At 46.9% G+C, this 25,575-nt stretch overlaps 1 protein-coding gene across 1 annotated transcript in view; it reads left to right on the top strand.

The window, feature by feature from the left end:
- The window catches only part of SIL1 (SIL1 nucleotide exchange factor), a gene marked incomplete at its 3' end in the record, with an annotated part of 74,205 nt that overhangs the window by 24,814 nt on the left and 23,816 nt on the right, over positions 1-25,575 (top strand). Inside the window, exons 3-6 of the mRNA XM_009574213.1 lie at positions 5,889-6,009; positions 7,332-7,428; positions 10,383-10,574; positions 15,341-15,462. Coding sequence (XP_009572508.1) covers positions 5,889-6,009; positions 7,332-7,428; positions 10,383-10,574; positions 15,341-15,462 — 532 coding nt within the window. The remainder of the gene's footprint in view (positions 1-5,888; positions 6,010-7,331; positions 7,429-10,382; positions 10,575-15,340; positions 15,463-25,575) is intronic.

Here is a 25,575-nt window from a genome sequence, read left to right as displayed (position 1 = left end):
GGAGCCGGTGGTGCCAGCGATGCGGCAGAAGGGAGCTCTGCTGCTTCCTGGGATTTGTCTCCTTGTGGTTTGTTTTTTTTAATCATTACTTTATTAAAGGAGTAGGTACGGTGCCATCAGATAACTTTTGGTGGATGCTCTGTCAGTCTTGTGCAGCCTTGTTATTATTAATATTGCAGCACTGCCGGTTTGTTTTGCTGGGAACATTCACGTATTGATTCGCGGATTCTTTTGTTGCCTGTATTAGAAAGAAAGTCCCTTTCCCCTCACTCCCCTGTGCCAGGAGAAGCAAAGAGTAAAGAAAGGTAGATGCTATCTGATGCTTGCTCGGATACCAAGGTGATTTCTGAGAACTGCAGAGCCAGTTATTGACTCATAACTGGGGTTTGTGTTCACACCGTTAATAGATTTTTTTAAATTTTTTTTTTTTCAATGGCAAACGAGGACACTACTTGGGGAGAAACTAGGGGATCTGCCTCAGCGAGCTGGATCACCCTTTTTTCTGCTTGCAGAAGCCTTCCCAGTGGAACACTTCTCTGCCGTAGGGGACAAAGTGGTGCCAGAAGGTGTTTCTGGAGAGGGAGAGTCTCATGTCCCTCTTGGGCTTCTCTTGCTGGGCTGGTCGATGGGTGGCAGCTCGGAGGTCCAAGGGGTGGGTAGGGGATGGGGAGGTCGCTGCCAGGAGCATAGTGAGTTATTGCATGATCTCGGTATGAGATTTGCATGTCTGTGTATGATGTAAAACTTCCCTGGTTATTTTTAATGCCTGTCTGTTGCTGTGTAGTGAGTTGGGGCTCAGCGTTGTCCCTGTGCAGAGATGCAAAACCACGTGTGGCCAGCACTAAATGGAATCGTGTACTGGAAAGGAGCTGAGCAGGATGAGACCTTTCTCATTTAGTGAGGAAACACAGTTAGCCATTTGGTTGGTCTAGAAAAGGAGAGATGGGGTTACTTGAATATTACTACGTGATGCATATTCAGCACACCAGCCCTCTGCTTTTAGTTATCCTGTATATAACGCGCCTGATTTTTGCCTTAGTTGTGAGCGTGGTGGAAGCGTGTTCTGTTTTTCATTTGTTTATTTATTTATCGTTTTGTTTTCAACCTGTGCAAAGCTTGATATAGGTATAGAGCTTCAGAAACGTACACATAACAGAATAACAGATAACTGTGATTTGGTTACAAGGCAATAATTTAAGTTGACAGGTTTAGCTGATAACATAAAACACAAGAGAGAAATAGGATCAGTTTATAAATGTCAGCAGAACCTCTGCAAGTGAGTTGCTGCCTTGAAGCTGACTCCGGTGCTGTTACGCCATCTAATATATTATAAGAAGAAATAAACGGATGTCTGAAAAAAATCTGGCTGACCAAGATTAAAAGAATAGGGCTATAAATTAAATTCTTCCTCGGCATCACTTTAAGCAACTTTCAGGACAGACTGAACACATCCAAACAGGACGAATGCTAAGGCACCGGGAAGACCTCCAAAAGACCATGTGTTTTTAGGCTATGGATGCTTGGATGCGTGGCAGCACCCAGGCACGGCGACGGTTTGTCCAGAGAGCGGTCTGAGTCAGAAAGCAATTGTGCTCCAGCTCGTGCAGGAGAGCAAAGCCTGTCCTGATGCTTCTGCAGCCGCAGTGGGTGCCAATAGATAGGGAATAAATCGAGAACAGGAGTAACATCGTCATAACAGCGCATTGCCACAGGATCAGCTTGGAAAATAAACACCGTCGCTTTGCTTTGACATTTATTCCCAATAAATACCTTGCCATTCATGCAGTGGCAAGGGATTGTTGTCCTCTGGAAGTATTTTACCAGTTGGATGCTATCTTTTTGGCTGCGAGGTGAAGGGCTGAGTGATTGAGGGGCAGGCGGGCAGCACCTCCCCTTTGGGGACGCTGGGTAGTCTGCTTAAACCCCGTGGCTTTCTCCTAGATCCATCAACCCAAGTTCATGAAGTAGCATGTATTTAAATAATTTCAACTGTGGTTTAAAAAATTCCAAGTATTTGGATTTTAAGTGGTAAAGAATACAAACCAGTTGTGGAGGAAGGAGTTTGCCGGCTTTCTCCTTCGACAGCTATAGCCTTTTCTGCGGGTTCACGGAGGGGTTTTCGCAGCTATTTCTACTCACTGGGTAGATGATTTGGAGTTGGGAAATTAATTAGAATGGAAACTCTTCTTTCCCTTTAAAAGGAGCAGGACAGGATGAGATCTAGCGGCTGTAGGATTTGGAGGTCTCTGGAAAGTGAGACCGTTCAGCTTCATTCAGTAACGCAGATGTGCAATGTATACCTGGTTGGACAGACATCTTTTATTTTTCTAAGGTGTCAAGGAGAAAAAAGGTCAGAAAATTGCTTAAATATAAACTTTGGTTTTGTATTTTTTAATTGAGTTTCATTTCCCAAATGCAACTTAATACAAACAATAAGTAAAAAATGAATTCCTCTAGGAAAAAAAGCTATTAAGAGTGTGATTCTGTATCAACAGCATGTGAAGCTGTGTAATTGCTTACATATGTATCGCTCCGGTGCGTGCTCCCAGTTGTTGAATAGTATCAAATTATAGGATTCAAAGAGAATTGACTATTTTTAAGGGAAATGTCTAGAAGCCACATATTGAAACATGATTAAAATTCAGGATTTCCAGCTTGCTCGTTTAAATCAGCAATTTTAATCACATTATTCAAGTCAACCCACCTTCAAACACACTTTATGAATAATACTTCAAAATACCCCAAACTAAACAAGACTGAAGACCTCATCCTGTCTCAAACATCTGGAATATTTTAAGTGACTATGCCAATCTTTTTGCTGAGAACAGAGACGTCTTTCTTGGTTTATTTAATAAAACAGCATGTTTGTCTTGCTGTGGCATGAACCTGTGCTGCTGTGCACAGTGGCAAGAAGAAATCCCTCTAGGAATGAAAGCTGCTTAAATACATCAGGGCTGGGATTTCTGCTCTGGGGTTTGGATGGTCTCAGTCAAATCTCGTTTAGGAAAGTGCGAAGAAGCAGAAGCAGGAAAGGTTTGTGTCTTCTCTGATGGCAACCTCCTTAATTCGGTTGCGCTGGGTTTGTGAGCTTGTGCCTGCCGGGGTTCACATTTTCTTTTATTTACCACTTGCTGAAAATAGAAGCTGGGAGGACCGGTCACACGGGAGTAGCTCAGCCCTTCTGGAGGGCTGCCTTGCTTTCCCTTTTGATGTTTCTTTTAAGCAAAGCCCATCAGCCTCGTTCCTCTCCCCTGGCAACCAAGTGAACTAATGTGGCCAGATGCACCGGGAGCACAACAGCCAGAATATACTGTACTTTTCTAACGGGGACATTTATTTCTGGCTGCGCTTGACAATTCAGGACTTGCTCCACTGAGTGCCATGGTTGCAACCAGTGCTTGTGACCCGGCGAGGAAAGCCGCTGGCTTTGGGAAGGGAAGGACCCAGCTCGCCCCTCGCTTTCTCCCTTAAGTGGTGTTTGTGCCCGTGGAGGAGGAGGACATCCTCATGTGTCTGTATGTTCAGCACACAATACCGTTTTATGTTTTTTTTTTTTTTTTTTTTTCCTTGGTGGCAGCCCCCTGCCTCGGTGTGTCCTGAAACAGGGAGAGGAGATGTGGTATTGTCCTTTTTGCGGAGATCCTACAAACTCCTTTTCGACTGGCATGTCCTGGCTGCATTGCCTGCATCGCCTGTGAGGGGGACAGCTCTGCTATCGCAGCGAATTCCTGCAAAGCTCACCTTTTGAAAGTGGGAAGATGCTCCTCTAGAAGGAGCCAACGGCATCCTGGCCTGTATCAGAACTAGTGTGGCCAGCAGGAGTAGGGAGGTGATCGTGCCCCTGTACTCGGCCCTGGTGAGGCCACACCTCGAATCCTGTGTTCAGTTTTGGGCCCCTCACGACAAGAAGGACATTGAGGTGCTGGAGCGTGTCCAGAGAAGGGCAACGAAGCTGGTGAAGGGCCTGGAGCACAAGTCTGATGAGGAGTGGCTGAGGGAACTGGGACTATTTAGCCTGGAGAAGAGGAGGCTGAGGGGAGACCTCATCGCGCTCTACAACTACCTGACAGGAGGTTGTAGCGAGGTGGGGGGCGGTCTCTTCTCCCAAGTAACCAGCGATAGGACGAGAGGAAATGGCCTCAAGTTGTGCCAGGGGAGGTTTAGACTGGACATTAGGAAAAATTTCTTTCCTGAAAGAGTGGTCAGGCCTTGGAACAGGCTGCCCAGGGAAGTGGTGGAGTCACATCCCTGGAAGTATTTAAAAGACGTGTAGATGAGGCGCTTAGGGACATGGTTTAGTGGGCATGGTGGTGGTGGGTTGACAGTTGGACTCGATGATCTTAGAGGTCTTTTCCAACCTTAATGATTCTATGATTCTAGATAGACATATAGATTAAAGCTCCTGTGTATCACAAGTAAAGGAGCAGGAAAAGGGTTGGGTCTGTCGGTGGGAAGCATGCCAAGCGTGGAGGAGGCATATCTAGCCTGTCCTTGCATAGTTTAAGATGGGAAGGTAGTCAGGTCTGTCCCCTCGCATATCTGACCAATTGTCCTTGCATAGTTTAAGATGGGAAGGTAATTAGGTCTGTCCCCTCGCATATCTGACCAAGGCAACTTCCTATGGACAGGGTATGGTGGAGAGAAAGAGGAGCTATCAGAAATGCACCCTGTTTTAACAGGAAATCCTCCAAAATGGATTTTCCTGGTTTTTCTGAACGCATTTATACCTGCTGGATGGCTTTGGGCTTTGAAATGTTTTTCTCTGAATTGTGACAAACATCCCAGTCTTTTGTAGGAAGCACCAGGTCCTTTGATCAGTGAAATGTCTCTTTTGTCTTGAAGAAGGGAGATTAATCCAGTTGTTCCCTAGACTGGAGGATTTTGTCTTTGAAACATGTATGTATTGTATGAAATAATTATCCTTATCTTCGCTTCCCTTTGGTAGGAGATGCTACCTGTCTTCTACATGCTGTGGTATTTTATCCTAGGCATCTTTTTAGGTAAAAGGAAACAGATAAGGGAAAGGCTGAGTAGGGAAACCTCGTTGAGAGAGAGGAGCATGAGCAGCTGTGTGTCTGGCTGTCCATCCGTGTGCAGCTAAGATCTCTGTATTCGTTCAGCTGCGACCCCGCTCTCCTAAGCAGGCAGATTTCTAGCATTAAAAGAAGAGGAAGCGACATCAAGAAGCAACCAAATATTGCCACCTCTCCATCCCTCTGCGACGGCGGGCCATCGTGGCATGCTTGTGGTGAATTGTGACCAAGAAAAAACACTCTGAATTTCCCATCTTTTCTGCATTTAAAACCGAAGCTTAATGTATTCCGTGTATTTTTGTTGGCAGATAGTAATGATCATATATTCCTTTTAATACAGTATTTCCAAACCAACGCAGCCTCGCCTCAGTACCCTTGATATTCAGCATACCTGGCTGTACTCTGCAGTATGCTTTGATTTCCCTTTGGCAGCTGTATTTTATGCTGTCTACCCCAATCAGCCACCAATTCCCCTTTCTCCAAATAGTCTCTAAATCCGCTCCTGGTGTGGAGTTTTAGTGTGCTCTTAGGAATTGGCCCGGGAGGGAGGAGGGACCCAGTGCTCTGCTCTGCTGGGGGTCCCTCCTCCCCTGCGGCACAGAGCCAGCCCGGCTGCCCGGGGACGCGTTCGGTGGGTCAGGCTGGCATCTCTGCGAGGTTAAAATGGCACTTGGGTCAAAGGGGCATTGCTGGAGGGGAGAGTGGTCATCGGCGGGTAGCTTGCTCCTGTTCACCGTGTGGGACGAGGCTTTCATATCTTTCTTCTCGGGTAGGAGCGTGCGCCTTCAGCTCGCCCTTCCTGCGCAAAGGTGAAATAATGCACATGCTCTAAAATAGTCCGACTTTTGTTTGTAGGTCAAGCTGTTCCTGCAGGGTCACACGTACGATTAAATCTGCAGACGGGAGACAGAGAAGCCAAGCTCCCAGATAGCGAAAATGGAAAAAGTGACGCGAGAGAAGAGAGACGAAGAAAAAGGTACAGTGATGCAAAGCATCAGGGGTGGGTCGGCTGCGGGATTCATGTCTTTCATTAGAGGCCAGGTTCCCTGGTGCGCTCAATTGCTGTCTCTTCCTGAGATTTAATTGCTGGTTTAAGGGCTCAGCAGTGAAAACTGAGCCCCGTCCTTTGCAATCCCTTCGGGATGGTAGTAGAAGTGCCCTGAGTATGTCTGCATCTTTGAGGCTTCTCATGCCATGACACCGAAACTGAATTTGCAATGTGGCTTCTTTGAATGACATTTAGTCCTTGGAAACATCTGCAGCAATCAGTCTGAAACTACTTTCAGAGCTTAAACCATCAGAGCAGTTGTGAGAGGTTTTGTTTGTGTTGACCTAAGCCAGATAACATTGTTTTTAACTTGGAGCACTCAGCAGGCTTGCAGCATTCATTTACACATCAGTTATTGCCGACGTTCTCCTTAGATCACATAGCTTTCTCTGTACTCACATTTTTAAATTTGTTTTAAATATTTCACTGGTGCTGACTTTTCCCTTGGCACCCTCCTAACAAAGACAGGTTTAGTTACTGTGGGGAACTTTCTTTCCTAAAGAGCGTGGGATTTACCACTGCTTCCCTCGCTCCCCCAGTTACTCCTGTTCAGAGCACGGAGAGGCTCTTTAGCTTCATGGTGCCTCAACGGCTGGCTTTCCTTTTTTCTGTGCAAGAGTGTTTGTGGCCCAGATAAACACTCTCTGAACCAGTGAGATAGGCGTAAACAGCAACACAACATGGTTTTTAGCGTTTCTGTGTAATTAGCAACAAATCTTCATTGTTTAGAATTAAAGAAGCGAGCAGTATGGAATAAGAGGTACTGTAACAGACTATACCTACTGCATCACCCTTACCTTAACTTTGCATACGACTATCATCAGAACTTCAGCTGTAAATCTCCATATTAAAGCTTGCAAGTTCTTAGCAATGATTTAGTGGCACAGTGGTGCTTTTTTGTTTTTCTTCTGAAACATTTCCTACTTTTCTGTATTGCTACATGAAATTCAGAGGCATAAATTAATCAGCTATTTTTATTGTGTTAGGACTTGAGATTTTGGGTTGCTGTGCAGATTACAGAGCCTTTTTTGATTGTCGGGGTGAGGTGTCTGGAAACCACGCACAAAATATAGCACTCAGACAAATCTTTTCTTGAGTGTGGAGGGGTTTTGTGTGTTTTAAGTGAGATGCATGGAGATCTTAGTGCTCTTAGTTCCTTTCCTCCTGACATTATCCATTGCTAGTATATCACAATGAAAATACTATAAATTGTTCACTCATAACGTGTTTTGTTTTGTTTCCTCTGCAAGGCTGGGCAAGGTGGATGTTGACTCAAATTCTTTCACATCCCAGGAGCTCAAAAAGGCGTTGGCTAAAATGAAGGAAAGTGAGAAGGCAGAAAGAAAGGTAAGGAGAGTTCCCTGTTTCTAAAGCAAGGCACAGTACACAGATGTTACACGTTACATGTCTCAGGAATATCATGGTTAAAATAATTGCTTGGGAAAATACTGTGCAGACTAATCTATGGTGAATATGGACCTAAAATACTTTTGCTAGCCTGTTAGTGATATAGTTCCCTGGGAGACTCTTACCCCTTTTTGTACTAATCAGGGAGTTTCTGTAAAAATGGAAAACTTCTGTTCAGGTCCGGTTTATTCATTTCAAACTTAAAGGCCTTGTGTTGCAAGCTGCTTGTAAGTACTTAAGTATATTCTCATAGTTCAGGGTGTTTCTCATAAGTATATATATATACTTATGTATATTCTCATAGTTCAGGTAGTAATTATCCCATGGGCTGTCGAGGGGGAGTGGGCTGAGATCAGCAGTTTAGCGACAGATCGGCCATCAGACGCTGCTGCTTTCTGGTCTTTACTCAAGTGAGTGGGATCTCAACTAGCAAACTAGACACACAGTGTCCACATAACCGTCCTCATGAGCCATCCAGACACCAAATTTCTTACTGCCATTCTTGGTGTACTAATGCTAAAGTGAAGCTATGGGATCTTTCCTGAACCCAAAGCAGGTACGTTCAGTAAGCTCTCTGGTGTGATGCTGCTCCCCTAAGTTTTCTGGTACCAGTGTGATTAAACCTGAATTAATAATGCAAAAAAGTAACTTGCAAACGCTGGTGTGAACCTACAGGCTGATTTCCTTTCCATTGTTTGGATGTATTTTTATCCATTGTTTTGATTTATTTGTTTGATTGTTATTTGTTGCCGCTTGGTTCACAAAAATGTCAGCAGACCCCCAGAGTGGACTGAATTGCAGCATGATGGTATTTGTAAAGGAACTTACTTTGCTGTTCACTATCCTCCTTTTAGCATGAGAAAGTACAAAAACTGTTGTGCAGCTGAGGTGCTTCTGTTCTGGATTCGCTGATGGTGACAAGCCACTGGATATAGCATCCCCTGCTACTTGCCCAGCTGGATCCAGAAGTGATCTCATGGTTTAAGTTTCCAATCTCATGCCCTGGGTAGTAAAAACCAAATGGCCGTGGTGAAACACAGGCTGAAGTTCCCTTATATAAGCTGTAAGTTCCCATTTGGTTACAAATAGTCCACAATCCAAAGTAAAATAGAATGTAAGTGCTGCTTGCACCCTGTTCAGGCTTGGAGCTGGTCCCCAGCCACTGGCATGGCACTGGTGGGATGATATGCGACTCATCAGGTGGATCACAGCCTTTTTCCCCTCTTTCACGCAGCAGTATTTCCTTAGGCCCTAGCTCGCCTGTGCCTTGATGTTGTCTCAGTGGTAGGAGTCAAGGCTCTAAAGTCTTAAAGTCGCAGAAAGTCTTTTTTTCCCCCTATCTGGCACCAGGGCATTATTTAGTTTTCTGAAAGATCGTTTATGTAGCAGCGAACATTACTGATAGCAGGACTTCTTGAAATGAGTGTCATTTAAATGCAAAAATTAGTGATACTCTATTATGTGAAAATAAGCTGTATTTTAAAAAATCCTGTTAGCCCGGCAACTGGGCTAAAACGAGCTACATCTAATGGACCTAAAGTACTCCATTTAAAATCACTCCTGCAGGGAGCAAATTCATCCTTGAAGTAACTGTGTCAAAGTAAATTGAGTTACACCAGGCATGTTCCCGTCTGTGCTCCTGCAAAAGCAATTCTGTGCGGTTGGGGTGGGGATGGCGTTCTGTTACCACGCGGTACCTATAGTAATTAGGCCAGTAGTCGTTAGCGCCGATTGTACGGCTGCCCTTAGATTGGCAGTGCTTTACTTCCATCACTTTTTTTTTTTCCTCTCTGATGGCTCGAGCCCTCAGCTTCTGTTCACACTTGGGGAGCGGGGCAGTGCTTGCTGGGGGGAGCACTGCACATGCAAACCCTCTAGTTGGGTGTCACTCCTGTATAAAAACATGTTTTGGTATTTGTGTTTGTGACAGAATCCCTTTCAAAAGGGGCTTTCTTGCTTTCTCCTGCTCTTGGGGTAGCCCATTTCAGTCTCTGCTTTCTCCGTCGCCTGCAGCAGCAGGCTCTGTCCCCGCCTGCCCCAGTGTCACCAGTGCTGATGCTGGAGAATTGGTCCCTGCTGGCTCTGGGACTCTCTTAGATCTCTGGCAGAGCCTTTTCCTTCTCATTGCACGCCTTTCCGCAGCTCTCTTGGTTCATCGCAGCCCTTGGAGTGTTGTTCGTATGAGGGAGACGAGACACGCTGCAGGACGAGCTGCCTCCTGGCCAAGCCCCATGGCACTTCAGCTGCCCCCATCTTGCAGCTGGTCCTTCTGCCTTGCTTTCTGACAGCTTCTGGCCTCGACAGCGAGTGCATACGTTTCCCTGAGAGATAAAGCCATCCTGAAAACGTGTTAAGTGATTGGGATGATGAAAAAGTCTTCATACCCATCCAAGGAGATCTCCTTGATGTCACTGGCCTGGAGTCACTGGCCAGTTCAGGCTGGATGGGACCTCCGGAGGTCTCCAGCCCCACCGCCGGTTCCAAGCAGGGTCAGCTGTGAGGTCGGGGAGGTTGCTCAGGGCTTTTTGCAGTCAGGTCTTGAGAACATCCGCTTGCAGGCAAACAGAGAACAGGGGTGCCGCCTGCCTCTGGGCTTTACGTTGTTTTGGAAGGCGCATAGGATGTAGAAATGGTGTACAAAGCCCTAGGTATAGGCTCAGGTCCTCGGGGAGTGCTTGCTGGTACCCCAGGTGGGTGTCTTACAGATAACTGCGTTCCTGGGCTGCTCAGAAGGGCCCTCCAGCGCTGCCCCTGCATCTCTGATGCATAGTAAATCCGTTTGCATAGACAGCCAGGTTCCCCTTGTAAAACTGGGGCTGGGGTTTCTCTCTACGTCTTTCTTGACTCTCTTTATCACCTGCCTTCATATCTGGTTTCCTCCTTCTGCTTTCAAGGCCCACGAGGAAGAGGTGAGGAAGAAGTTCCGGCCCATAGAGCAGCTGAAGGAGGAGTTTGAAAAGCTGAACGTGAAGATGGAAACAGATTATGAAATTATGGTTAAATTAATTGGCAAATTCAACAGCTCTGATTCCACGCTGGATGAAAAAGTAGCGGCGCTTTATGATCTTGAATATTATGTTCACCAGGTAACAAAAAATGCATTAGTAACTACTGTGTAAAATCCAGGGGATACAGTGTCATAAACGTGGGTTTATTTTTCTTATCGGTATCAGGTAATACAAATTGCTGAATTATCATAATCCTGGGACAATAACAGACAGCAGAGGGCTACTGCAGGCTTATTTTATGTCCAAGTTTGAATAAATTGTCGCTCGTACCAGTACTGAGCAGTTTCCTAGCGGTTAGCACCGCCTGATTTGTTGTCTGTCCTCAGGCTTTTTTTCTTGCCCTCTCTTTTTCTTGTTTTATATGCTAAATTTTATGAAATGGGGTTTTATCTGCCATTTTTGGGTAAGTATAGTAACGGCTGCTAAAAAAAAAATTATTTTCTCACTTCTTCCATGGAAAGCATCTGTGGTTGCAGGTAGGTCCTCTTACACCAGTTCACAGAGAATGTCTTCATACCAGGGAAGACAACAGCCACCCAAAAGCCTGTATTTTGTCTTGGTGTGAGTAAGAAATGGAGTGTAGAGCCTCTCTCACAGCTGGGCCAGTGGCAGAAATGGCTGAAGAGGCTCAGGCGAATGGCAAGTTGCTGAGCATCAGCTGAGCCGTGCTAATGGCTCTGTGTGAGGTTGAGTGTATTTCCTGAAATCTCGCTTCCTCAGGTTTATGCTCACACTTTTCCCCCCTCCTCAGATCTCTCTTGCTCTGCTTTCAACTCGCCCATTTTTACCTCCCATTGGTTGCAGGCTCCGGGCACGCCGCTCTCCTCCCTTGTGCTTGGTGCCTTCCCACGCTGCAGCGGCTTGGGTGGGTGTCTGGGCATGGAGGCTGTGTTCTGCCTCATGGGAAAAGGCTGGGCTTCTCCCTCCCCAGCGACTGGGAGAATCTGGAGCAGACTGGGAGAGTTTCCAGTGACTTTATCTTTTCAGAGGGTGAATGGGACAATTCTTGGGAGATGCCAGTGCAAGACCTTTCACTGGAATGGCATTTCTTAAAACCAAATGTGGTATTTTGGGGAAAATAGCTGAAGGAATGAGCTGCTGAGAGATGGAGTCCAAGCACCAGCTAATAGAAGTGTTATTTCCAGAGCTCTTTGTCTTGAATTTTCACGCTAAATCTCTGTCATACGCATGCAGAAGCTTCCTTGCTGTTTGTTCTCAATGCTTTTGTTTCACTGACAGCATCTGTCTGACTCAGAGAGTAAGTGTGAACAATGGGCGTCCGAAAAGCTTCGTATTTATACTCAGGGCTAATTCTGTCTGGTTAAGGGTGGCAGTGCATCAGGCCAGGCATGCTAAAAAGCAACCCCCAAACACCCTGGGATCCTTTGGTTTCCAGCGTAAGTCTGGACTATTCCAGCATAAAATCCTGCCTGCTTGCAGCACGGGATGGGGCAAACAATTTCCGAAAGGCGAGAGGAGCAGGGAAGCCGTCCCCGCTCCCTGTGCGGGGCCTGGAGCATCAAAGGGAACCACATCCAGCACCAAAGGGGTCAGAAGGGGGGAAATGGCAGGGAGGCTGGCAGGGAGCACAGAGGACTCCTTTGTGCATCGATCACAACGTTGCTCTGTGCCCGCGCTCTCGGGGCAGATGGCTGGGCAGCACCTTCTCATCAGGCAGGAAGCTGATAAGAAATATGACTTGTCTCTAAGCCAGCATGGCTTTTCCTCCTCTTTCTTCTTCCAGCCAGTTGAATGCGTCCAGAGCATTATCTCTGCTTGGTACTGACTTTAGCAGCGCTGGCTTAATGTAATTACTGAATAGCAGCCAAATACGCTTGTGCCGCATAACCCTGGAAGGGCTGAACTTGTCAGGAGTCCTCTGCGGCGAGCCATGGCCGTGCTGCTGGAGGACAGGGATCCTTGCAGGTGTGGGTGGCCCAGGGCAGCACGCACCTATGCATGGGACTGGTGACGGCTCCTTTTCCCCTGGCCTCCATCTGAATGGTAACGTGCCACAGCTTTTGCTAATCGTTTGGCTTCCGGCTGCCTTGCTGCTGCAAAACACCAGAGCACAAAACATCCTGGTGAAGGGAAAATGCCATGCCCTGCAGGTTTGCAAGCAAAGGATGCTCTCTGCTCCGCGGCGTGGTCACGGGCATCCCACGGCGCGGGTTCATGAAGCAGCCCATGCCTCTGAGCTAGCTGCGAGGGAGCGGAGGGGAAGCCATGGCCGGTGCCGAGCTGGGGGAGCGATGCTCTCTCCTGCTCTTGAAGAGTCAGCCCAGGGGCTCTGTGTTTGCTCAGCTTTTGGTTGCCAGCTCTGGTTTGCTTCTCATCAGTCAGGATTCAACTTGGCGTGTTTGGGAGCCCATCTTGGAGAAAGGTTTGGCTTGCTAGGTTATCTGTAACGCATAAAAACCAAATGTAAATGTGAAGAGGCCAGAGCATAACTCATTTATAAACAGAATTCACAGTGCTTGCACAGCAGTGTGCAGAGCCAAGACCCATTCTCATGCGTTGCAGGCTCTTTCTCTCAATTATTTACTCTCCTTATCTTCCTCTCTCCCCTCCTCTAACATGCTACACCATTTCTCACTGCTAATTTCCTCTCCGTTGTGTACGGTTGACATGCTGCTTCTTCCTTGCTCTCGTTTTCTAACATTTTCTCTCTCGCCTCCCCTCCCCGTTTTCTTTCTCCTCTGATCTGAAGCGGCTCCCTGAATAACTGCTGTCATATTTGCTCTTCTCCCATCCCTCTCCTCGCCCACCCTGGCTGTGTACTTTACTCAAGAGCTCTTTTGATCTTTGACTTTCTTCCGTGCTGATTTCAGCGGACTGAAACGAGGCACGAGCTGCTGCCTCACAGCGTCCTCCGCTCCCCAGAGAGGTTAATACCTTCACGTTGTTGGGTTTGGGGGTTTTGTTGGTTTTAAAACGGTGAGTGAGAGAAGGAGATCTCACAACAGACTCCAGTTAAAAAAAAACCCAAGCATCTTCAAAATAGGCTTTACAGCACAATTTGTATTCTACAGTTGAGGTGTCTCACTGACGCTGTGGCTGGCCTGAAGGACTCCGGTGCTGATGAGGATACAGGAACGATTGGTTTTACCACGAGTGATGCTGGATGCAAACTTCTGCCTGTCTATGCATTCCCTCTTGAGCAGAAGTCAATGTCCAATTCCAGTATTAAAACAGCCTCAGAGTTTTTACAGAGGCTGAGCAATAAAAGCACCCACCCATAGCTGAAATTGGGTTGCTCCATAGATTTCTTTGTAGACAAAGATGGGCCTGCAAAAAAGTAAGAGGTCTGGTAGGTCCAGTTTATAGGGACAGTTAAAAGAATAGGATCTGAAAGGATACAAAAGCTGCTGCAAATCCTGAATCAGCCCCAGCAGACCTGCAGAGATCAGTTTTCTGTTGCTGGCTTTGCAGAGGGACAGCAAGTGGTGGGTATTGTCCCGTTGCGGAGAAGAGACGAGTCGTAGCTCCCCAGGTCCTGCTTTGGTAAAGACATACCTGTAGGACATATAGCTAAGTAGCTTCTTCATTCTCTTGGGTACCTAAAATATCCGGCTTAGGGCCAATTTTGGTGAAGGTACACGATTGAGATAAATATAACACTAAGCGTGAAGTCACTGTCGACTAAAAGAGCCTTCAAGCTGGAGCGCGATGCCTGAGCCCGACATACCCTGCACGCCTCGCATTGTTTGTCCTGTCCCACCCCATCGGTGGGATCTGCTCGCTGAAGCCAGGGAGGTCGGTTTGCCCAGCTGATAACTCGTTTTTATGTTCTATTTCCATCCACCAATATATGCTGTTGTCTTCCTGTCTTTCAGGGAGGAGAAATGTTGAAATTCTAAAACTGATTTTTTTGTGCATACAATTCTGAGCGTTCGTCAGATTCCCTTTTAAACTGAAAAAAAAAAAAATCCTTGAAAACCAAAATGCATTGGTTTGACTTTGGGCCCAATTTTGTACTTGAAGCACTTTGCACTGTTTCTCTAAATTTTGTTTGCGAGCCACGTGGAGCCTTTTTCTACTCTCCACTCCGAGAACAGATGCCCACTGTGATTTGTGCCTGGTTAGCCCCAAGTCTGGTTAATGTCAAAGACTGATGAATCCCCACTAATGTTTAAACTTTTCCCTACTGGCAGTTAGTCCAATATTGTCTTAGAAAAATCATTGCTCAGGCTGCCCCGAGGGGAAGCTCCTGGCTGACCCTTCCAAGCAGGGACTGGCTTTTTCTTTTTGCGTCCGCGTGAAGTTGTTGACGATCCTCATGAAAAACACCCAGAACCACGCAGAACCTCGCTGCGAGCAGAGGTGATGCTGCCCGTGTACCGTTGCTGCTGACAGGCTCTTAAACATCCCCAACTCCTGGTGCTACAATTAGAGCATCAATTAATTAATTGCATTTGCAAAACATACAATTCCCTGGGTTCCCAGTAATGGCCTGCTCAGGTGAGAGAGCAAAGAACTGGGGTTTTCTGACATCATCAGATTTACCGAATTTTTGACATGACGTGAATTACCGAAATACGTGTCAAGAATAGTTTTGATAGCTAATCAAAGTATTTGAGTTTTCAGCGATGCGTTCTGCATGTGATAATAGCCACCTGCCAGTAGACTGTGCTTCTGCAACCATGGCATCTGCTGCTCACAGACAGGATTGTACAAAATTCGAGCCACAGTCGTTCCCTCTTAATTTTTAATTGCTTTTAAAACTCAGCGCTGGTTAGACGGGGAGGGAAGAGATGCTGTGCTTTCTGAAGCAAGGCGTTCTGGACGAGTTGAGTAGAATCTGGCTGGGGGTTTCGTACTGATGGGGACCTGCTCTCTCCCAGGTGGACAACGCCAAGGACTTCCTCTCCATGGGTGGACTCCAGCTTGTGATCGACGGGCTGAACAGCACCGAGGCCGTGCTGAAGGAGCACGCTGCCTTCGTCCTGGGAGCCGCGCTGTCCAGGTGAGCTCTCTCCCACCCAGCCCAGGAGGCTGGATGGGCTCTGTGCTTCTCTTCAGCTCTCTTGATTTATTTCTAATAGCAGGAGCTGAAGGCTTCTCTCATCCTGCGACACGGCCAAGTTGTCTTCTCCCCTGCCTAGCCCTTTCCTTGCAGCACCACTTACCCTGGTCTTCTTGTCAGTGTGTCCTCACCCTGCTCGTTAGACTTAGCCAGAACTAATTTGGTGTGGAAGCTGTGATTGTTTCTTGATTTCCCTGGGCTCCTTGTTTTTACAAAGTCTGAGGGGAATAATTCTGCCTCCCCTCCTTTCCCCTTGGCAGCCCTCTCCGGAGGAAGATCTGGAGGATGGTGCAGTTGTGAGTGCCCCAGGGAGCTCCTTTCTCCCTCCTGCTCCGTGCTCCTAGGCCGCTTTAGGATAGCGAGATGCTGATTTCAGAAACACAGCAACTCTCGTGGTCTTTGGAGGGGGGTTTTTAGCCCCTCGGACACATGCCTCTGACCCACAGGCATAACCAAAGGGGTGTCGATTAGACACAGGGTTAGAAACAGAGCTCAGCCCGCTGAATCAAGAAGAGACTGGTCTGAAGGATGCTTGCGGTTCGTTGGAAGGCGGCTGTTGCCCGAAGGAGCCCAGTCAGCCTTGTGCCAGAGCGTAACGTGTAGTGCTACAGGTGGTACCATGTGGGCTCAGTGGGTTTTATTGGTGCCCTTTTTGTTTTACGGGTTTTGGGGCTTTAGGGTGTGTGTGTTACACATTCCCATCTGCAGAGACTTTTTAGAAATACATTGGATGGACCTAAGCTTCAAGGTCAGAAGTGCAGCGTGAAGATTGAAAGTCAGGACCATTATATCTGCCTATTCCTATGCCTAAAAGTGGTCACCTTCTCCACCATTGTAAATTATTTATCACTTAGTCTAATATGTAGTCTACAAATCTGCATTTCTTTTGCAATCTTGTATGCGATGCAGTTGGTCCTCAGCATGCATGAAGTAATATGGCCTCGTGGACAGCAGCAGGTACCCAGATTTACACCAGGAAAGGATCCAGCTTGTATTTTGAAACAGAGTTTGACTTGATGACAAGATGTGCTCTTTCACATCAGAAACACAGACCCACTCTTCATATTCTGGCGTATCGTAATGTTTGTAGCAATATTGTAATTGTTTCCTTAGGTTCTTTAATAGCATGTATACTCTTAATGATATGTTTCATAAAGAGAAAATCATGTAGAGGCTCTAGAAACATTTGCAGGTAACCTGCGAAATGACAAGGGCTATTAAATCGCTTCTTTCCTGATTTAGCTAATGTGACATGATCAAGAATCAAGAAATTCATTGTCTCATCATATAAGTGTGTAGCAATGGCCATGAAACTAATGGTTTTATATAGTATTCCTCGATAATTGCAAATGCCTTTCTTTGGACAGAAACAATCTCTTTTCTAATACGACAATATTAAAATACTGCTTTGGAAACTTTTAGACCTTTTTTTCTTTAAAGGACATTCTGACAGATGGTAATTTTGAGTGGTTTGGATGATGTATTGTCTGGGAGCTCAGTTCCAAAATCTGAGAAATATTGTGGCTGGTTTTTGGGTTTGCTTTTTTTCCCCCTTGCTGTGCGTAAGCTTTCTCAATAGACACCTACATGCCAACTTGTCTGCTTTGTGCTATCTGCTTAATTTGTTTGTTCATACATTTTCTCAGCTTATTCCGTGCTCCATTTAAACCGCCGCGGGCATTTCAAGTACTTCACGCTAAGCGTTTTCTGATGTCTTGTGTTCTTCTGAGGGGTTGTTGTTTATTTCCTTCACTCATGGTTGTTCCTAGGGGCCTCAGTTAGGTGGTAGGTCTTTCCAGTAGATGCCCAGAGGTACCACAGCTCGCTGGGCTGTAGGGCCACAATCTGATCCGTACTCGTGTGCCTGGGGCTGATATCACATCCTACGCTGGATGCTGAGCCATGCCTGGGCAAGAGGTGATGGTCTGCTGCTCACCAAATGGGTCTGTGGCCACCTCCCAGGTCTCTTCAGCCAGGCTGGCTCAGGCCAGCGGTTTCAAGCCAGGCAAACCTTCCCAGAGGAAAATCAGGGCATGATCATAGCAGCTCCTCAGCCCAGCCCGGGAGGTCATTAACTCCTGGCGCAGCTGAATCTGGAAGAGGGAGCTTGGCGTTGTCTGTAGGCAAGTTGTTTTATGCAGGAGAAAACCACGGGATGCTGAGCAGTCTCAGACGTGCTTGGGTCACATCCAGAACTTTTCAACTCTTAAAAATATCCAAGTCTTCTCCAGATTTGTGTTGTCTTTAACTCTGATCATGTAGTGAAGCAAGTAAGGGATGGAGCAACCAGCCGCATCACCCAAGTCTTGCCTGCACGCAGTCCAGCTGGTACCTGGCTCAGAGGTCTGGCTGTGCTGAAAACCGATTTGGGATAAAATGGTTTTCAAGTGGATCAGCTCCTTGAGCCAACGGGCCAGGTGGCTTGGCCAAGACGTTGGATCAGCAAAGGCAGTAGGAGGAGAAAGAGGAGGAGGAGAAGGTACAGCAGGGGTAGTTCACGACTTCTCCCTCCTTTAAGCCTTTATTTGGCTTAACTGGACTTTATTTGGCTTAAACTGGACTTGAAAAGCAGCCTTAGCACAGGAGAGTTTGGTCCTCAAGGCAAAGGGTCCCAGGGTCTAGCTGCCAGGGTGCTGCCTGGATGGATGCTGTCCTCCCGGCATCCATCTGCTTCTATCTGTGAGCTTCTGCTGTGGAAGAGGGTGATCTGGTAAGGAGGAAATCAAGATTTCATCTCTTGTTTCTCTTATATGTCCTTCATTTTAGGCATTTGGATTTTAATCGCCGAGTCTGTGACCAAATCAAACATCATTCCATCTGGTAGAGTTTTCTGAGAGGTGCCCTTATTGCAACTCTGCAACCTCATCACAGTCTTACTGTTTTTAAACCTTTAACAAAATGTTTTCCATTCAGCAGTTTACAAAAGTAAACTTCATTTGAACAATCCTCAAGTGCTCTGATTGCAAATAAAAGTTAAATGCACTAACAAAAATAATTGCTAGGCATGTGGGATTGTACATTTAGGTATCCATAATTCACTAACAGTATATGCCAATACACAACATTATCTGGATTTTCAGTGATTGCATTAGCATAAAAGCATGTTAGCATCCAGTGGTACAAACATTTAAATATATATAAGTATGAAATATTAAGATACAGCATTTTGGAGGCAAGTAAAACTACTGTCTGAAAAATGTTCTTGCACATTTTTGAAGGTACACTCTAGTATCTTCGGATGACAATCAGCATTCGCACCATTGGGTCCAAACATTGCAAAAATGTCAATGCTTTATGCAAAGAGGAGCTATATTAAGCTAAAAAAGATTGCTGATGAGAGAAGTGTCTTCTGATGTCCTCTAAGCTATTTACAGGCAGCATCTTCCTTTGTTCGTAGCACAGCCAGGCCTCTGTGCAATTTGTATCTAGATGCTTCACAAGACTGGAAGTGTTAGCCAGAAAGGATTATGCTTGTGATTAAAAACTCAATTTTTAAAAACTTTACCTCCAGGAAACGTTTTTCCACACCAATAATTTGAACATTTTAATATTTTGTAATAAAAAGATTTTTGTAATCCGTTTAGAAGGGGAATAATAATTTACATTTAATGCATTCTTGAAGCTTTATCCCAAATGCTCCCCGTATGCTTAGGGGTGAATTAGAGGTGAGGACGGAGAGAAGCTAAGCCGTGGGACCTTCAAGGCAAAGAGAAGCAGTTTGTATTTCATGGGGAGAGGGCAGAAAGCGCAAAAGGTGAGATTTCGGCATGGCCAAAGTGAGGAGCCAGGAGGAAAGTCGCTTGTGCAGCGGCATTGAGAGATTTGTGGCGTTTTGACCAGTCCGTTAAAAACCCGTGTGCTGTTCAAACTGGGTAGCTGGGGATGGGATTTCAAACTGATGGTCCGAGCTTGCGTTTGCCGTGTGTCCTAGCAGGATGCAGGGCAGTCCCCAGCACAGCCCCTTCCAACAAGCCCAGCACTACTGGGATCTCACTGTTCCCTCTTTTGGCCCTGAGTAATAAAACAAATGTTACAGGACTTGGTAAAGACTTGGAAGTAAACTCATCACAGGTAACAACTCAAGCATCATCTTGTAGCAGCTTCCTAGAGATGGCTCGCGTCAGGGTATTGCTTGTCTTAACCATTTCCCATGAGATTAAACCCCTTAAACTATGACAGCGTGCATCATGAACATCCCAGTCACCATTATTCATGTTACCCAGCTCTGAGGCTTGTTTAGAGCTTGCACCATTTTGGCAAAGCAAAGAGAGGCATAAAACATGTGTCTGCTTTTCAAGATAAGCCTAAAAGAGGAGCCCAGAGCGATGGGCTCTGTTGCCTCCCTGCGCAGTGCTGTGCTGGGGTGTCTGAGCAGTGCTCAGCATCGTGATGTCCGGCTGTTTTCGGTTCTGCTTTCTCATCATTTCTTTGGGAGGAGGGATGGGGGAATGCTGTCTCCCCGTCCTTGCTCTCCCCATCAGTATTTCCATTCTCCTAGGGTGCACGACTTCCATGTTTTGTCAGAGCAGCACGAGCTTTTCAGGATGTCTTTGTCAAGAGGAAAAAGCTTCCACCACATTTAACGATTTTGAATTAAGTCCAGCTTTGCAATGAAACTGGTTGACGCTCACTGCTGTTAAATAACATTAAGGCCCAAGCAATAAACCCAGGAAAAGTAAAATTAAAGACCTTGCTTCAATGCTGTCTTGTAAGGACATAAGAATTTCTGGGCAGAGAAATAAATCTGGTTAGCTTAACAAGCACTGTCCCTACCGATTTATTTCAAATCCATCTTCATGTTCGGCCCTTCCTCCTCCAGCTTCTTCTTTTACATCCTGCAATCTTTGCCCATCTCTTTATCCATTTTCACTGGTTTTTTCAGTGGCCCTGTTTGCCAATGCCATGTGTTTGCCACCTCCCAGTTGCAGTAACTCTAGCTCGACTCCCTGCCCGCTTGTAATTTCTTACTTTGTAGATTGTCTCTTCTATTTTTATTTGAACTCCTGATTTGTGTGGAGTTATCAGCCTCACTGCACTTAATTTCAAATTAATTTGATTGGGTCACCTCAATTTTTTTCTGTAACAATAATGAACTCAACCTATTTAGCCTTTCCCCATTATGAATAACCTTAACAAAAACTGCAGTGCGGTATAAAACTGTGTTTCATCATTATGGTTAATTACACAGAAGAATAAATCCCTAAACATTTTTCAGCATCTGAAATCTAACAAGAAAGTGTAATTAACAATTAAATAGTAAACTGCCATCCTTGTGCTCTCAGGCAGACAGGGACAGCAGACCTCATGAGAAAAATCTAGAATCCAAGGTTTGCTCCTGTTTTTGTTTTCATAAATGCTTTGGTAATTTAAATGCTGGGGAAATGCTGGTGTCTGGAAGCTGGCAGGGCACAGAGGCGCAGGGTCGGGTGCTCGTCCCGTGCCAGGTATGTTTTCCCCATGCAACTACTGGAGAGTTGACACGGTGGGATGGACATTTTAGCCTAATCCTGTGGGACTGGTTTTAGGCTGAGAATGTTGTCACTTTTGTAAAATGTGGGAATTCTGGAGTGAGTTACCCCATCCAGGGGGTCTGGGTAGGGCTGGTGCTGCGAGAGAGGAGGACAAAGACGTTAAGCAGTGAAGATGCAAATCGCTGAAATTGGAGTGTTTGGCCTCACATCACACTTCAGCAGCGAGCAAACCTGCACGGTTCCCCCCAGCACTGCGTACCGCTGCATTTTATCAGTTATCGCGGGGCTCAGCCTTGACGATGCAGGCGGTCTCCTCCTCGCCTGTCCTTCCCACAGAGGTGAGCGCTCCCAGAGCTGTGCAGGGTCTTGCCGGTCTCCTGCTGCTCGCTCTTAAGACCTGCGTGAGGTGGCTTGCCCTGAAAACACGGCCCCGAGGGGCGAGCCAGCGCTGCCCAGGGACGTGGCAGGGGGCGGGAGCGCCGGGAAGCCGCTCCGGCGGTGCTTGGCAGCACCTTTCTTTAGCAGGGAGGTTGGTGACAACCTGCAGGAAAAACTCATCGCAGCCAGGTCATGCGTTGTATAAAACACATTGTTTCTGTCTCTTCTCATTTAGTAAATGCGCTCTGCTAAAGCATTTGAGTTATTGTGGTGGTTTCCATTTAAAATATGCATTCAGACTGGTTACCTAATCACTTGTTGCAAAAAACCCAGCCCAAACTTGCTGTTTCTCAGTGTAGACCTGGTTTCATCGCTGGACGCAACATGTATTCCCCTGTCTCTTCAGCCACTATTTATTCATCATCCATGTTCTCTGTTTATCCTTTTTACTACAGCCTGTGCACTTGGCTAATGGCTTCACAAGCTTCAAAGATTTTCCTACTTAACACCTACATTATTTTCCTGACCTGCTGTGACTTTCCCATGTCGCGTGTTCTCCACATTCCTTCCAAGTAATAGGTGCAAAACGCTCCACAAAGGAGAGGCATCTGCGTCTACTCTTTAATCACGGCGTACAGGAGGCTATAGCAGCCCATTGTTAATGTGTTTCAGAAGGGAGCTTGAAAAAGTCCATTCAATAGAACAAAGCAGCGAAGAACGGGAGGAAGATGAACAACGAGAGCAGGAAATGCAGGATCCAGCCTCAATTACGTACCTGCTCCCAGCAGGGTTTGGGGTGGACAGAACTGACCCAGCGATTACGATTACGGCTATTGTCTGCGCTTGTATAGGAGGATCCAGATCCCATCTCTTCCTTTGTAGGTCCCGCTGTGTGCACCCTCCTACCCCTTCCCTGATTGCAGCTTTTGTTGGATTTAATTGCTGGCAAGCGGTACGCAGCGAGCATGCAAAGGCAGATCCAACCAGGTTTGCGGTGTGAATGGTAGTGGCAGAATCGGGCTTTCGGAGGGATCTTGGGTGGCTGCCCTTAGCTCTCGTGGGGTGTCTTCTGGATTTAGCCACATTTACTCACCGGCCCTCTGTTCCTTGTGCTGAGGAGAGGAGGGCAGAGCTGCTGGACCCAGAGCTTGCATAGGAGGCAAAATAAGGCAAGCCAGCAGCCGCAGGCTTGCATGGCATCTAAGACTCGCCCTTGCCTGCCCTGATTGAAGAAGGATCAAATCCCAGCATGTGACTTTGTTCCCAAGTTGGCATCGTCTAGCCTACCTGTTCTCCTGGTACAGTGTTTTGATAAGTTTTTCCTCATCTGTCTATTCGTGTGCTTTAAGATTCATTGAAACAGTTGATTATTCATCCATGAAGACTGTTCCTCAGGTCTTCCACCAGATCGCTGCCAACCTCAGCTCCTTCAAGGCTCTCCAAGTGTTTGAACGGGGTGATGTTCTGCGGAGAGGGAAAACAACAACTTACTGGAAATTATCTTTTTCTGAAGAAACTCATCATCGCTGTTGACTACTTGCTCTTCCCTCAGGTGCTGACATTTTGTGTCTTCTTGTGAGCTGGATTTTGATCTGTCTTTATTTTAGATGATCCTATTTCTGCTTAAAAGGAGATGTCCATCAGAGGCCCTCGGAGCTGCCTGGCATGTTTTGGAAAGAGATGACTCACTGCCTTGGCTGTCTGAGAAGCTGCGCAGACCTCTGAGCCCTGCCGGTCAGGGCAGCAGTCTGTGGCCGCGAGACGTCTCCGGGGAGCTGGACCGGTGGGCGGCCCCCTCCCCGCGGGGTGGCTTGGAGTCATCGCACAAGTTGGAGAAACGCTATCGCAGCTGCTTCCCACCGAGTCTTAGCCCCTTGACGCCGCTGCATGAGACCTGAATAGATTTGAAAACTAATTTGCTGCTCAGAGCACCAATAGATGTACGTCACTTGTCCTTTCTGCTGCATTTAATGAGTTTCCAAGGTAGTGCAGCCAGTTCCAGAAGGCAACCATCAAAGGATTGCGTCTTCGCTTCCATCAGAAGCGTCTAGCTGTCCCTCCAGCACACTTCAGTTCTCACAGATTCTCTCTGTTTTTGTCTCTGATGAATTTAATGTGGAATGCATCGTATAATTTCTTGCAACCATCCTTTCCAGACTGTCTCTCCTTTTTTTTTTTCTTTCAATGCCCTGAAAACAGGGGATGGGAAAGAGAAAGGACTCTTCCAGCAGTCAGATGGTGTTAGCTGGAGCCCAGGTGATATGTGGGTCATGGTAAATGTCCTGTCACGCTGCTTCCCTCCACGTTCATGACTCTCTCGGTTATTCTGTCCTGTTGCCCAGCCGTACCTCTTCCCTTCTGTTAATCATCCTGGAGCTGGCCTGTGCTTTGAGCATCCCTGCCTGCGTCAGTCTCAGCTATCACCCCAGTGGGACCGCATCTTTGCGTGGGTGAGGAGTGAGTGAATGCGTTGGTGCTGCCGAACCGACAGTCGGGAGACGATGGGCACAGCCCCGCGGTGGCTGTTTCGAGGGACAGGTCGTTAATCCTTAGCTCCATCTGCCACAATCAATAATTAGGGCTGTTGCTTTGTATAAACCACCAGATCAACGAAGGAATTGCCTTATTAAAGTGGACGTGCAGGCCTGGCTGGTTGGAAAGCCCCTGTGGCTGGATTTTGTGGAGGTAGGAACAAAAAACCCAGGGTGGTAACGGTACAGTGACATGCAAGTGAGGTTTCCCTAAGCCTTAAGCAGCAAAAACCTGCCATATCTGATGAACCACAAGGGTTCTTGGGTTTTTTATCTCTTTCTGTCAGTGCAACGGAGAGGGTTGAAAAGGGTTTCTGGATTTTAGTCCATGCCTGGTGCAGCAGGGTGCCTGCTGCCAGAATCTCTTTGGTTGGCGGCTGCACACATGAGCGTTTCTGATCTCCCTCTGCATGTTCCTCACCTCCCTTTGGAAGCAGATTGTGTTACATTTCCATACGTACTCTGTCATAAAAGCCCATAAATATGATTTTAGTGTGTTTGCATGTCTTGCAACGAGCAGGAATTCACCTGAGTTGTTTTCCAAATTAATACCCTGCTGCTTTTACTTAACAAGATCTTTTTCCAAGCTGAGAATGGTAACAACTCTGAAATTTTCTTTTTAAAAAAATGCGTTTTCTTCTCGGGCACTTTGTATTGAAATCTGTCTTAATTTCAGTTCAGCTAGTGTGTGAAAACACATGGTGAGGCATTATTAGTCCCTGAAGGAATAAAGACAGATGGAGCCCAAAATGGAATTGGCTTTATGATTAATTGAAACCTTCAGGAGTGGAATGGAGTCAGGGCTTGGTCCTACCCCGACAGCGTCTGGAGATCAATTCAGCAGCATGAATCTCCACGAGCGCAGGCTGAGGAGCTCAGCGGGAGAAATGCAGATGTCACTCGGTAGAGTCAGCCCTGGGTTGTCCCCTTCCAGGTGGGACCTGTTGCTGGAGGAGGGCATGGGGAAGACCGGCTGGTGGAGCGGTGAAAGCGGGTGTGCGGGTTGGGGCGACGGGGAGGGGATCGAAGGGCGTATCGGGGTCCTTGGCGTGTGATGACGTGCTTTAGTAATGAGCTGCTATTTCTGGCCTCGAGCTTCCCGCAGCTGTGCACGATGGCTCTTGTGTGACTGCCACGATGGAGAGCAGGGCTGGGAGCGGGGGAATATCTTGAGGGATGTTCCAAAAAACTTGGGAATGGGAATGTGGAGGCGTGGAAGCAGCGGGGGGGGGGGGGGGCAGCAAGTTTAGGCTCCGCTCTGAGCTCCTGCTCCACATGTGACCTTGAGCAATTCCCTCAGGGGCTTTGGTTTCACATCCTTGTGAGATGTGGAGGGTGGACCTGCCCCTCGAAAGGGAGTAGTGGAGAAATACCAGGGGGTGTTATCTGCATTGACTTTGGTATTAGCGGATGTTTCTGGACTCTGTAGCCAAAGACCTTCAAAGCATTTCTAACATACCTTCTGGAAAGCAGAAGGAAAAGATGTTGCAGAAAGGAGATCTCTCCATCATGTTTTGGGAGCAAGTCCTCCCCGTGCAGGCTGGCCTTACAGCTCAGACCATGATCGTGCTTGCATAGGCAGGCAAGTTCTGAGCGGCTACGGAGTTGGGGAGAAGCAGCAAGTGAAGGCAGAGGTGCTTTGCCAAGGCAAAACCAGATCAGTTATGGAGTTA

This window comes from Fulmarus glacialis, unplaced genomic scaffold (assembly GCF_000690835.1).
Source record: "Fulmarus glacialis isolate BGI_N327 unplaced genomic scaffold, ASM69083v1 scaffold2653, whole genome shotgun sequence".
NCBI lineage: Eukaryota > Metazoa > Chordata > Aves > Procellariiformes > Procellariidae > Fulmarus > Fulmarus glacialis.
The sequence above is the reverse complement of the archived record's forward strand: the minus strand, read 5'-3'. Positions and strand labels throughout refer to the sequence as shown.